General features: G+C 39.6%; 1 protein-coding gene across 3 annotated transcripts in view; it reads right to left on the bottom strand.

Moving 5' to 3' along the window:
- Window positions 1-12,643, bottom strand: part of SNX25 (sorting nexin 25) — a 163,509-nt gene that overhangs the window by 66,151 nt on the left and 84,715 nt on the right. For all 3 annotated transcript variants that reach the window (XM_048847964.2, XM_048847962.2, XM_048847963.2), the window contains one exon: window positions 7,299-7,489. In XM_048847964.2, coding sequence (XP_048703921.1) covers window positions 7,299-7,489 — 191 coding nt within the window. The remainder of the gene's footprint in view (window positions 1-7,298; window positions 7,490-12,643) is intronic.

The following is a 12,643-nucleotide window of genomic DNA, read 5'->3' as shown; positions in this document are numbered from 1 at the left end:
GAACCACCTCCGGAGGGAAAGAGTAATTCAGTCTCTTATGTTCATCCAATCATTGGCCTGTCTGCTAAAATTACCAGCAATGGGGACAATTATTAAACATTAAAACCTGAAAGTAGTAATTTATAGCTCTGCTGTGGGACAAGCTGTTGTAATAAATACCCTTTCACAGTGGCAGTTATGTCAGCTTGACACGAGTTTGCATATGACTCCATAGCTGTTGTCATCTTAAATGTTATTTATGAAGACTGCACCTTTGTAATTAGCAATTGAAAGTGCAAAATGACATCTGTGTGTTTAAAACAATCTAACCGTGTTTACTTAGAAAAAGTCAGTTATCTGGTTTTATTTCTGTGGCAAGATGAGATATTTAAATAACTGTTCCTTTCCAATAATTCCTTTGTTGTTGTTGTTGTTAACCATCTGGAATATCCTGCAATCAAGATACTGTGCATTTTATCTGTTATTTAAATAACTGTTTCTGTCCCAACTGATTAGATCCTTCTAAGTATTCTGGGGCATAATCCAAGCCAAGGACATAATTTAATGTCAGAAGAAAACTAGTCAGAAACTTTACATATTAGATTATGATTTGCCATTCTGCAGCCTAACACCACAAAAAATGATGATCCTCCAAAGCAGTTCAGTCTTAAATTTACAGTGCGTTGTTAGATTTGATTTCAAATATTTCACTGATCAGAAATATGGTCTAGGGGAATGAGCACTGGACTGCGAATCAGTTCCCCAGTTCCAATCACTCCATCAATGACATTCTGTGTCACAATCACTTAATCTTGCTACTTCTATTTACCTACCTTTAAAATGAGAATAATCCTTACCAACCAACCTCAGAGCAATTGTTCAGCGGATTAGTTGCAAACTGCTTTGTAGATGTAAGATGCCATAACAGCAAAATATTGTTAGCTAAGATGCATGGTCACTTCATCCATCACAAAGGTAAGATCATTATTGGCTTTTAATTATCAAAAATACGAGAGAAAATTCTTGAAGTTTAAGAGATCTGATGAAATCTCAGATAGTCTCCTTCAAAACAACTCAACGTGTCTATTGTGTTTTTCATCTCTTTTCTCATTCCTTATTAAAGAAGGTACACAAATGAAAGAACAATCTTTGTTCCTTAAGAGTGCACCAGTTTCTACAGATGCTTGGTCTCTACCTTACTAAATGATAATAGTTAGCTCTTCTGTGGTGTAGTGTTTCTATCTATAGATTACAAAGATTTACATTTTACAGATGGGGAAGCGGAGGCAAAGAGGGTGAAGTCACTTTTTTAGGGTCACTGAGTAAGTCACTGGCACAGTTGGAACTAGAACCCAAAGGGCCCGGTTCTCAGTTCAGGCCCATCTATCCACTGGACCATGTTGCCTCCCTAAATTGTAATTCCTTCATGGTACAATAATTTCTACAGCAAGTCAGTCGTGATGCCATAGAAAATTAGGACTTCAAGCAAAAAAAAGAACCACTGACAGTTTAAATCTTAAGAAGCAGATTGCATGAAAACACACAAGTGAATAAAGAATAAGGTAAGAAATACTGACGAATGATATTCAGTTTTTTCATACGGCATCAGTAAAGGAGCTCTTTAAAAAAGTGAAAGGTGAACAAAAATATCAATATTTTAATCATCATTTATCACAATAAATGACAAGGAAGTAGATTTTATGACTGAGCTAAATGTTCATGATTATTTTGCAGGACTGGACTACAACATACATACAATTCAAGACCTATACTGCTGAGAATCCCTATGTTCGCACTACACTATCCTTCCGTTTTGAAGAGACAGGATATTGAACCCTGCTTTGAAATGTTCCGTGAGGGATTCCTGTATGTTTCAGTATCACTGTTGCTCACTATCAACCCTGATTAGAGGATAGACGGAAGTTACTCTGGCACACATACACATTTGGGTCACGTGCACATCCTCAAACCAACATACATTGAGTAGATCTAATCTTAGAACTATCGGCCTCAACGGTGACCCTTTAAGCCTTTTTAACTCTGAAGCAGCTTCAAGGTTGAGGAGAAAACTAAGCAGCAACCTTTATCTCTGCTTGAAGACAATGGTTAAAGCAAAGTACACAGAACTTTTTGTCCCTCGCAATTCTGAACAACCCAAGACCTGGTGATTATACAGTAGGTGAGACAAACGTGAAATCATTATTTTATTGTGAACTGTTAATCCAACGTGCCCATGGCCTGCCCAGTGCTATTTGTAGGCCTCTGTACTACAAATTAAATGCAACAGTACTTAAAAACAAAAAACAAAACAAAAAAACTAGAAACCTTGAAGATTCTCTGAAGTTTGTATATTGACCTAGAAGTAAAATGCATGTGTTTTATGACCAGCCTTGCTTTTGCTGTCAGAGAAGTGAGCATAATTTTGGATCTTCGTCTTTTTCATTCCTTTAATCTACAACACAAGTACTACTACACAATAGACCATGGTTTCCCCACATACACACTGACCTATTCATGAAACAATGAAGTATAGCTAGTAGCTGTTTCCTGAGCTATAGCAGACTTTGTGCTTTAGAGAAGAGTGCTACCAGAGGAGAGTTTAGTGAACAGAAATCTAGTTGCTATGAGGGTTTTCTGACAGGAGGATGGTATTTATAGTCTAGTAAGATGTCTTCTGTTTTGATACCTTCCCTTTTTTAGGAAACAGAAAAATAGAAAGTGAATGATACTGGAAAGATACCCCCATGATGTAAGTTAATAATCATGACATGATCCCACGAAAAGGATATTGTTTGTACCTTGATTACAATAATGCATTGTTTTAAAAAGCAAATCATCAATACCTTAAAAACCTTTGACTTTGTGGCAATAGATAGACCCACTATATTGACTAGCAATCAAGGATTACTGAGCATTTACCATTTAAGGAGCTCTGGCTATTTTCCCTACCATTTACTCTGGGAAGAAATCCAAGCAAAACACATACTTTCAGACTAACACATTACTTATTTGCCGTGATCTTTTTTACTTTAGCATATACAAGAGGCAATGAGGGAGGGAAAGGGATAAGAGTTTTAAGCCCTTTTCCTTTATACCATCCTTACAGGTTATCCAGATATAAAGATAACTTGTGACAAATAGCATAAGGAAAAGACGCTGGAGTATCAGAAATCACAATCTAAGTGTGGTCACTTACAACAAAGAATCAATGTATATACCTTGTCTGTGGTGGAGGCAAGCTAATTTTTTCTCTTCCACTACAATTTCCACTCAGCCATGATCAGCAGAACAGTTGTGCAGTCAGGCTGTCTTTGCCTGAGAGCAAACTCAAATGGTTTCTGGCTGCAAGGAGTTTTTCATCCATTTTGTAGTTTGATTGAAATCAAGACTGCAAGTGCTCCATGGACCACTTGTGGTTCACAGAACACAGTTTGGGAATCAATCAGCTAAAGACTCTGTGCAACACTCCTTCTAGATAAGACAATGTAACTACTGTGCAGAGTGCAGCTTACAGATGATGTAAATCATTTCTTCAATGAATATTAGACAACAGGAACTTGATCAGACTACTGCATTGCTGTGCAGGTGTAATTTTTTTAGAAAAAGGATAAAGATCTTAAATAGATTATAAAGGGTACATTATATTCTACCTTAATTCAAAGGTCATACTTTTCTGGAACCAAATATCATAAGCAATATAGCAGAAGGGTCAGTGTGATGTTTCATTCCATATTCTTTATGAAAATATGCTTATGATATAAATATGACATAACTGAGATGTACTGTATGCAAGATGGGTCTTGTAAGGTATCATTGGAAAGGTTATGATTTACTGAGTGTGATTATTCAATTTGTATGCCTGTATCATTTCTGTATCTGAAGTTAGGAATATTGACTATGTATCTGTATTTCAACTATGCTACTTTGGATGATGCCCACTGCTAACACTTCAGGTACAACAATGGAAAAGCCAGACAGAGCTCATGGCCCATCAGTGAGGACAATGGACTGTGAAAAGGCTTGGCCTTCCTGCGGATGCTCCATACTGCCAGTGACTCCTAGACGTTGTGATACTCCCGAGTCAGGTGGTCTTGTCACCGGATACTAAACATTACCTGGGACTTCTTGTAACTTTCCACTGAAGAGAAGGGGGGGTCAAGTTTGGGAAACACACGATTCCTGCCTTATGTAAATCCTATTTAAGGGTGGGGAGGAAGGCAAACGAGCCTCCTCTCCATGGCTGTCTGCCCAAGAAGAAAGACTGCTAAAGCCACCTGAAGAGAAGGCAAGGGGGAGTCCAGACTGAGACAGGGGTCTAGTCTGAAAAGGAATATAACTGGAACTCTGAACCACAGAAACATTGCGAAGTGCCTGCAACAATATCTATGGTGAGAAATACTATTTGTAACCAATTTCTTTGGTGATACTAGCTGTGTGCACGTTTGATTTTATTTGCTTAGTAATCTGCTTTGTTCTGTTTGTTACCCCTTTTACCACTTAAAATCTGCCTTTTATAGTTAATAAAATTTGTTTGGTTTAATAATAAACCTGGTTTACGTAATTTCTAACTGAGGGGGACAAGAAGCATGCACACCTCTCTCCACATTGAGGGAGAGGGTGAATTTAATAAAACCTTTGGGTTTGTACCCCTTAAAAGGAGCAAGCATCAGAGTGTTGGAGCAAGTCCCTTAAGCTGAGTCTTCCCAGAGCTGATCTGCAGCGGTGTGTGGCCCTGCCTGTGTGTGTGTTAGAGGAGGCTTTAATAGCCTGGCTCAGCAAGACAGGTAAAAGGGAGCCCATACTGGCAGAACAGGTAGACTCAGTGGTATCTCAGCACATCAGGTGGATTCCCAAGGGGTCCAACCCATCACAGTCAGTATCCCAGCTAACTACAAAAGACTGATTTAGCCAACATCTAGTTCAAAACACACCCGTTTACTTTCAAATTCAGGGCCTAGCCAGAGCAATCAGATTCAGGTCCATGCAGTAAGATGTTTGTATATTGACCTACAAGTAAAATGCAGCTGTTTTATAAGCAACATTGCTTTTGTTGTGAAAGAACTGAGCATAATTTTTTCTTTTAGCTTTTTCATGCCTTTAATCTATAATATGAGAACAGGAACCCTGACTTCACTTCCAAACTAATTCTATAATTGAAGTATTTATTAAAATGAGGACATTTACTGGAAATACGACACCTCTATCCCACCAAAGAGGAAGGTTGTGTGGCAGTGACAAAAGTATAATTCTGAGCTATTAGTCAACTCATTCTTCATTTAAATAGTACAACATACTCCTCAAGTCCATTAGTCTAGTTCAAGCATCTACAACATACTTCAATATTACCCCAAATACAGCAATAAATGTCTGTTCTTGAAATACTGTAATAGGAAAAAAGCAAACGTGGTGTTTCATATACATTTATTGGCTATTCTTTAAACATTGTAGTACCTTAAAAGGCTACTGGAATGACCAGCCTCTCTCTCTCTTTTTTTTTTTTTTTAAAGAAAGGTGCGGGTCACAGAGAGTAATAAGCCAATATTAATTCACTTTGTTAAACAAAAACAAAATAAAGAGAAGCCCTGCCACATGCTGGATATTTCTACCTATGTCCTCAGCAGGGGCTGGGCCAATATCTGGGGCAGTACTGGCTACTTGTAAATAAAGTTTGAACTGCTGCTATTGCTAAGATGGAGAGAGCACACAGGGAAGCACTGCCAATAAAAGTGGGCTCCCTCCCAGAGCTGAGCTATGCAGTCTAGCCCCACCAGTGGGCATCTGATCTACAACCAAGGATTCTATGCTGTGCTTCTCTTCTGCCCAGCTTTGGGGGGGTGGAGGGGGGAATTGTTGGGTCTTGTCCTTTCAGAATATCGAAGGCTTAGAGATGGACAGTTCTAGTTCAGCTCTGGTACTGCGGCTGCCACCACCAACATGGCAAATACCTATGATTGACAGCGGCTTTACTCCTGGGAGTAGAGTCATTCATTTAAAATGAGAATGCTCACATTCACCATTGTTTGCAGGAGCTGACCCACAGTTAACAATACCCAGCTGTGGGTAGGGCACCCCCTTAGAAGAGGTAGAAGTGATTTGTGGGCCTGTAAAACAGGTTACATTAACAACAGGATCTCTCTGCTTCTGAAATAGATCAAGACTGGCCTACCACTTCCTATGACAGATGCTTTTCTATAAACATATTTTAAACAGGAAGGAAAAAGAAAACAAACCCTTTTCCTCTCAGACTTTAGCTTTTTACTTTTCTACACTTACTATAAAATGGTATATTGCCATCTCAGTAAAAATTATTTTCCAGCAATGGAATTTTTTTTCTGATCCTCAACCAAGTTACAATTATTACAATGATTTAATGAACTTAAAAAGACACCTGCATAAAGACTAACAGTTCTCTCTCTCTTACTTACATAAAAAAATGTAGTATTTTATTTTTAACTGCAATATTCCAATTACTGATCTTAGTCCAAAGGGCACAGAAAGTAGAGTACATAAATTATTAGCCCTATTACACTTTATTATCTAAGATAATAAACTGGAACTTTCATTTTTGTAGCTGTTGGGTAATGCAACAACATATTTCCAAGACCTACTGTACAAAGATGTTGAGATTTCTGATTTAGTCACTAGTCTTATTAAACCTCTTCCATAGTGGTTGCTCTTGAAAAATGCCAGTTGCCTTAGACAACTAAGAAAAGGAGTACTTGTGGCACCTTAGAGACTAACCAATTTATTTGAGCATAGCTTTTGTAAGCTACAGCTCACTTCATCGGATGCATCGTGAGCTGTAGCTCACGAAAGCTTATGCTCAAATAAATTGCGTAGTCTCTAAGGTGCCACAAATACTCCTTTTCTTTTTGCGAATACAGACTAACATGGCTGCTACTCTGAAATTAGACAACTAAAATATTCAAGGTATTTCTTATCATAAATATAGGGAGGACCAAGGAATATTGCAGATATGGAGGTAATCCTATAAAGACCACCACTGTAAGTGTGTCTCAGTCTGCTGTGTAGGGCAAGTCTCAAAATTTAGCAATCTCATGAGCTGAAAAACCCGTTATGAAGTTCTATATACAGACAATACCAGTACCATGTATTTAACACATTACGATGTATTTTGCAAGGTAACTATTACCATAATTTCCCAACACTGAAACGAATATAACATGAAACAATTGCACTAACATGTTTCCCTTGGATAATGCTCATTCATAATTAAAAGTGACGTATAAAGTGATCAAACAATAACAAACACCTGCAAAATTTTCATTCTAGCCTTATACACACTGTGTAATACTTACCTTCTGGCTCTGAAGGCCATCACCCTCATCAGAGATACCATCCTCCTGCTGGTCATAAGCTGGACCTCCTAGAAGCCTTATTCTCTTCTCACACTGCTTCTTTGCCACAGTCAGCTGATTAATGTACCTTTTCACATTGCGAGCCCTCAAGAGGTCAGCTTTCATTGCAGCAGTTTCTTTACCTTTAGTATCTGTGATAAACAGCAGAGAAGTAAGAAGTTATCTTTCACAACAGAAAACTTCAGATTACAAGTTTCTGAAGTGTTTGTCATTCAACATGTAACTGGATATTGAAGTAAAAATGCTTCCAAAACAGACAGGTGGTAATAGAGTATGTTCTGGGATATCTCCACTAACATAGCAAGTATACATATAAAATAGTTAAGAGAAAAATCATGCAAATATACAAAGTATTTAAACACAACTCCACATATCTGTCATCTGACCTCATCCAGCACTGTGTCCCTGTTATTCCAGTATCTACTTAAGAGATGGACTTGCCGGCTGAAACCCACTCAAAACAAAGTCCTTTAAGACTATACCAAGACTGGAAAATATGTTGCTAAATTTGCGATGACATGGGAAAAATATTTTAAAAATTCAACAGAATGACGCCTGTGCATAAAACATAGGCCTGTGCTTCAAGTTTCCACACTTCCTCATTGCACCTTCTCCGTAGTTTTTAAAATGCCTAGTTAAAAACACAGATAAAAACCAGCACTGAAAATTATTCCTGTACTATGCCTGAATGTGAACAACTCCTGCAAATCCATTCTGTTTCTTAAAAGGTACAATGCTGTTGCTCAATCACAAAACTTCTTATACTTGTGCAGGCACGTAACATGAGCTCTGCAGCAAGCTACATGGACAATTCAGGTTGTACACAACTCAGGATTAAGCCAGTATTCAGGGATGAATGGTCAGTTCTTTATTCATTTGGCCATGTTTTTATAATGTAGGAATACTAGAAAATCCAGTTATAGAGATGAATATAGTGTTTTATTTTTTAAAAAAACAGTTGCCTCAAAGAAATAACCACATGGGAAGAAGTATACCTGCAAGTGTGCTACAGGGAAAGCCCGTATGAATGATTTTAAACTCACATTTTCAATTAGGTTTCAAATACATTAAAGATTCATCTTACGATCGGAGTATTATTTTTGTCTACTTTAAAAAAAAACAGAAAGACTTCCACCTACCTTCATTATATAATAATATTTACATATACACATAGTGATGGTGGATGGGAGACTTTCTGGGTTAACCAAACATATACACACACAAAAATACGTATATATATCCAGGTTTCAGAGTAGCAGCCGTGTTAGTCTGTATTCGCAAAAAGAAAAGGAGGACTTCTGGCACCTTAGAGACTAACAAATTTATTTGAGCATGAGCTTTCATGAGCTTGATGAAGTGAGCTGTAGCTCACGAAACCTTATGCTCAAATAAATTTGTTAGTCTCTAAGGTGCCACAAGTAGTCCTTTTCTTTTTACATATATATCTGTGTGTGTGACATAGAGACAGGCAGCCATAGATCTGGAGCTGCTCTATCACAATTTGTCTGAATATTATCTGTTGCCTGGCTATTGGGGAGTTTTCTATATGACTGTGTTGGTTTAATCTCAGCAAGAGTTTGTCTGGAAAAAAAAAAACAAGCAGGCAGGAAGGAAAAGAATAGCTCAAGACAGCCATCTCTCAAACACTTAGTAGTTGTTAATGAACAGCAAGAGAACTATTAGCTTTTGATAATTTTACCTCCACCTCAAGCCACCCTACAAAGCTGATTTTGACCAGGATAGGAAGAGGCCAAGGAACATATAACTGTAATGGAACTTAAAAGGCCACTGTCTCAAGAAATCAATTATTTCGGGGAACCTGACAGACACACAGGGACCCACTGTCTAGGTCACCATCACAGAATGGTAGTGCGCAAGGTCAGATTGACCTGCCTGTAGACTGTTTTGAAATCCTTTTTTCTGCAATATTTTGTTCCTACTGCTAAGATAAATAATCTTTGGCTTTAAGAAGGCTGTCTGATCATAGTATACCACTGGCCACAGACTCCCAAAGGGAAGAAATGCACATGTCCAAACTCAATAGGACCTGCTGGGTAAAAATGCTGGATATCAAGGACTGTAGCCCGGAGCCTGGTCTACGAGTGGGAGAATTGTGCAATTCCACCGTAGGATAGGTGAACACATTAGGCCAAATGCATGAGAGGGTGCACCAGAGAGACCACAAAGGGGTAGCTAGCCATGTAACTGTGCGTACGTGAAAGCAAGAACACGCATGCACGCACACAGAGGGAGAGCATTAATAAAAGGCAGGGAGGGTGAGAGAACGAGCGAGAGAGCAAACACCCATGCACATGGAGGGAGCGCATTAATAAAAGGGGTGGCAGGAAGCCTTTTAGTTTAATAATTGGTGTTGTTTTGGTGTTTGACAAGAAACATTTGGGCTGCAATCATTCAAATGGTCATTATCAGAATGTTTTTGTTTTATCTTATGGCTTGCAGTGTGAATGACAAGTGATAGATTTTAAATTCTGCACCTCCCAATACCTGTCAAAACTCTTTGTTCATTGTACTTTTTGCAGTTTTGGTAGGGGGGCATATTGTACCTCAAGTCTTTTTCCCCCCTCTCCTCCACTTCTCCCTTTCACATATGCAGCAACTTTTAACCAGGAGAGTGAAACAATAAATTAAATGCTCTGTTGACTCATAGATAAGACTGCACACCATCGAGACAGATGGCTCATTTTTGATAGTGAACTCATTTTGTCTTCTGCTTGAATGAGTATCATCACTATAATTGACTATTTACATGGCTTCATGGATTTGCCTGACACTTGATAACACAAAGTCCTTATATTCTAAGGCAGTGTTTCCCAAACTTGGGACGCTGCTTCTTCAGGGAAAGCCCCTGGCGTGCCGGGCCGGTTTGTTTACCTGTCGCGTGCGCAGGTTCGGCCGATCGTGGCTGCCACTGACTGTTCCAGGCCAATGGGGGCTACGGGAAGCGGTGGCCAGTACGCTCCTCAGCCCGTGCTGCTTCCCGCAGCCCCCATTGGCCAGGAGCGGCGAACCGTGGCCAGTGGGAGCCGCGATCAGTCGAACCTGCGGATGCGGTGGCTAAACAAACCAGCCCAGCCCGCCAGAGGCTTTCCCTGAACAAGCGACGTCCCACGTTTGGGAAACAGTGCTCTAATGTATATAGGTCATACACAGAGTAAAGGCATAAACAGGCAAAGGAAGAGGAAATAGTGGGGTGAGAAAATGGGAAAGTTCTTGCAGCAATAGCTGTGTTTATATTTTGTGTATGGGTTACAGACAAAGGAATTCAGAGGCTGCATTCATCTTGAGTGGTCTTAGGTTAACTTCCTGGGATGTTCCGTTTCATAATACAGTATTAGCATGGTTGGTAGACAGACTGTCAATGGAGAGTGACAGAATGAAGAGGAGTGGCAGAAAAGTGGTGGAAAGCAGTTTTGCAGAAGGATTTGAAGAATAAGGTGAATCAGGTGTAAGCCAGGGAGAGGCCGAGTGGTGTCCTGAATGGGAAGTGACAAAAGGAGCATTAATTAACAGAGGTGTAAGTTAGTAGTATGAGAGATTCAGAAGGAACAGAAGAACAGTTATGGGATAGGGAAGCTCATGTACCCTAAGGTACAAATTCCTCTTATCTATATGGATATCTACCATTTTTAAAGAAGAGCTAGGAAACGGGAAAAAAGGAAAAAATGTGTCTGAAATAATTACTAATGCAGACAGTTTGCATGGATGATATAACTAATATGTACAGGTGAAGATTTGCCTGAAATACTCTGTTCTGTCTGTATGCGAATGGTGGAAACCAGTCCAAAGAAACAGACATTAAAATGGATACAGATGGCAAAACCCAAGTAGGCTACAGTAAGATACGAAGCCATTATCACCACATGCTGGTGGCTTGTGCTTCTTCTCTTCTGCCCTATCATTTAGGGGCAACTGGCGGAGATCTTGATCTTGTGGGGTTCTCTGGGGACAATTCAGAGAGAACCTAGTACTCAAAAATTCATGCTGCACTCTAGAAAAAGGGAGACTTCCCCTTTCAAAAGTTTAAAATCCAGGACATGAGAGTCCCATATTACAAAATGGCAGTTACCTCCCCCAGAAAACATATATAGTTGAACATAAAGGAAACAACTTAAAATTTGCCGATAATCAGGAGAAAGGTCACCGACCACATGGGGACGTCACCTGGGGAAAACAGGTCAAGGAGAGAAAAACACGTTTGTTTCAAGTACTCCTCTTGAAAGATTTTTGCCCCATCCCTGCCCCTAACAGCATACAATGCGTGTTAAAGTGAAAGGAATTGAAAGTTTTTTATTTTAAAAAATATGGGTGAATGTTGTCAATTCTACAGGATTACAAGTGTGCCGTGTTTCTACATGCAAAGGGTGGGGGAGCAGAAACTAGAAGTAAAAGAAGTGAAGCTGGCCGGAAAATTTTCAAAGTACTTTTTCATCAGATTTTGCAAGACATTTAGATTTTAATGAATTGGCAGAGTCCTTTTGATTTCAATGAAGCCATTTCAGAACTAAGCAAAATAAAAACAATGTATTTTATTTAATTTAGACTTTCCTGTTTCATTTTAACTTGATGCTGGAAAATCCATTTCAGTGCAGTGTGTTGGTCACACTTGGCACATGTTCTTTCACTCAACGAATGAGTATCGGTTCAGTTTATCTACATGAACTCCCAAGTTGGTTAAAAATGACTGACTGACTCCAGAAGGGTTTCTTCTGAAATGTGACAAAGGTCTGTTGATCAGGAACACCCCACGCACACCCAAAGCAGGAAAAGGAGGAGATGCTAAACAAAGCCCAGCTGTTGTGTTGTTGGTGTCAGTATTATAACACATGGAGATGTGTACTACATGCTCCAGGGAGCCAGGACTGTGCAGTAGGAGTAAGGGAAGTGGCGTTATAGGCCCTGGCACCATGTAACAAAGGAACAGTTATTATATTACCTTGTTAACTGTTAGAACAACACAAACAACTATTTTGGGGACTGAAGGCATTGGGAGGAGGTATATATAAACCAAACTTTAAGAAAAGGAGATTGGCTGGGACGCCTCCTCTTCCCTGGGTGGAACCAGGGGAAGATCGTTCAGCCAGACTAGCCATGGGAACCAGCTGGGCTGTAGCATCAGCCCATCACTTCAGGAACCTCTTCTGCTGTTCCTGAAACTGTTCCTGTGGAGGTGCTCCTGGGTCTCCACTTTCCCGGACTATGACCACCTACTGCCACAGAACCCCAGTGTGAGCCTGCAGCTCACTCCCGCCCCACGGAGAGAAGCT

The sequence above is a fragment of the Caretta caretta genome, chromosome 4 (assembly GCF_965140235.1).
Source record: "Caretta caretta isolate rCarCar2 chromosome 4, rCarCar1.hap1, whole genome shotgun sequence".
In the NCBI taxonomy this organism is placed as follows: domain Eukaryota; kingdom Metazoa; phylum Chordata; order Testudines; family Cheloniidae; genus Caretta; species Caretta caretta.
This window is presented reverse-complemented; position numbering and strand designations above follow the sequence as displayed.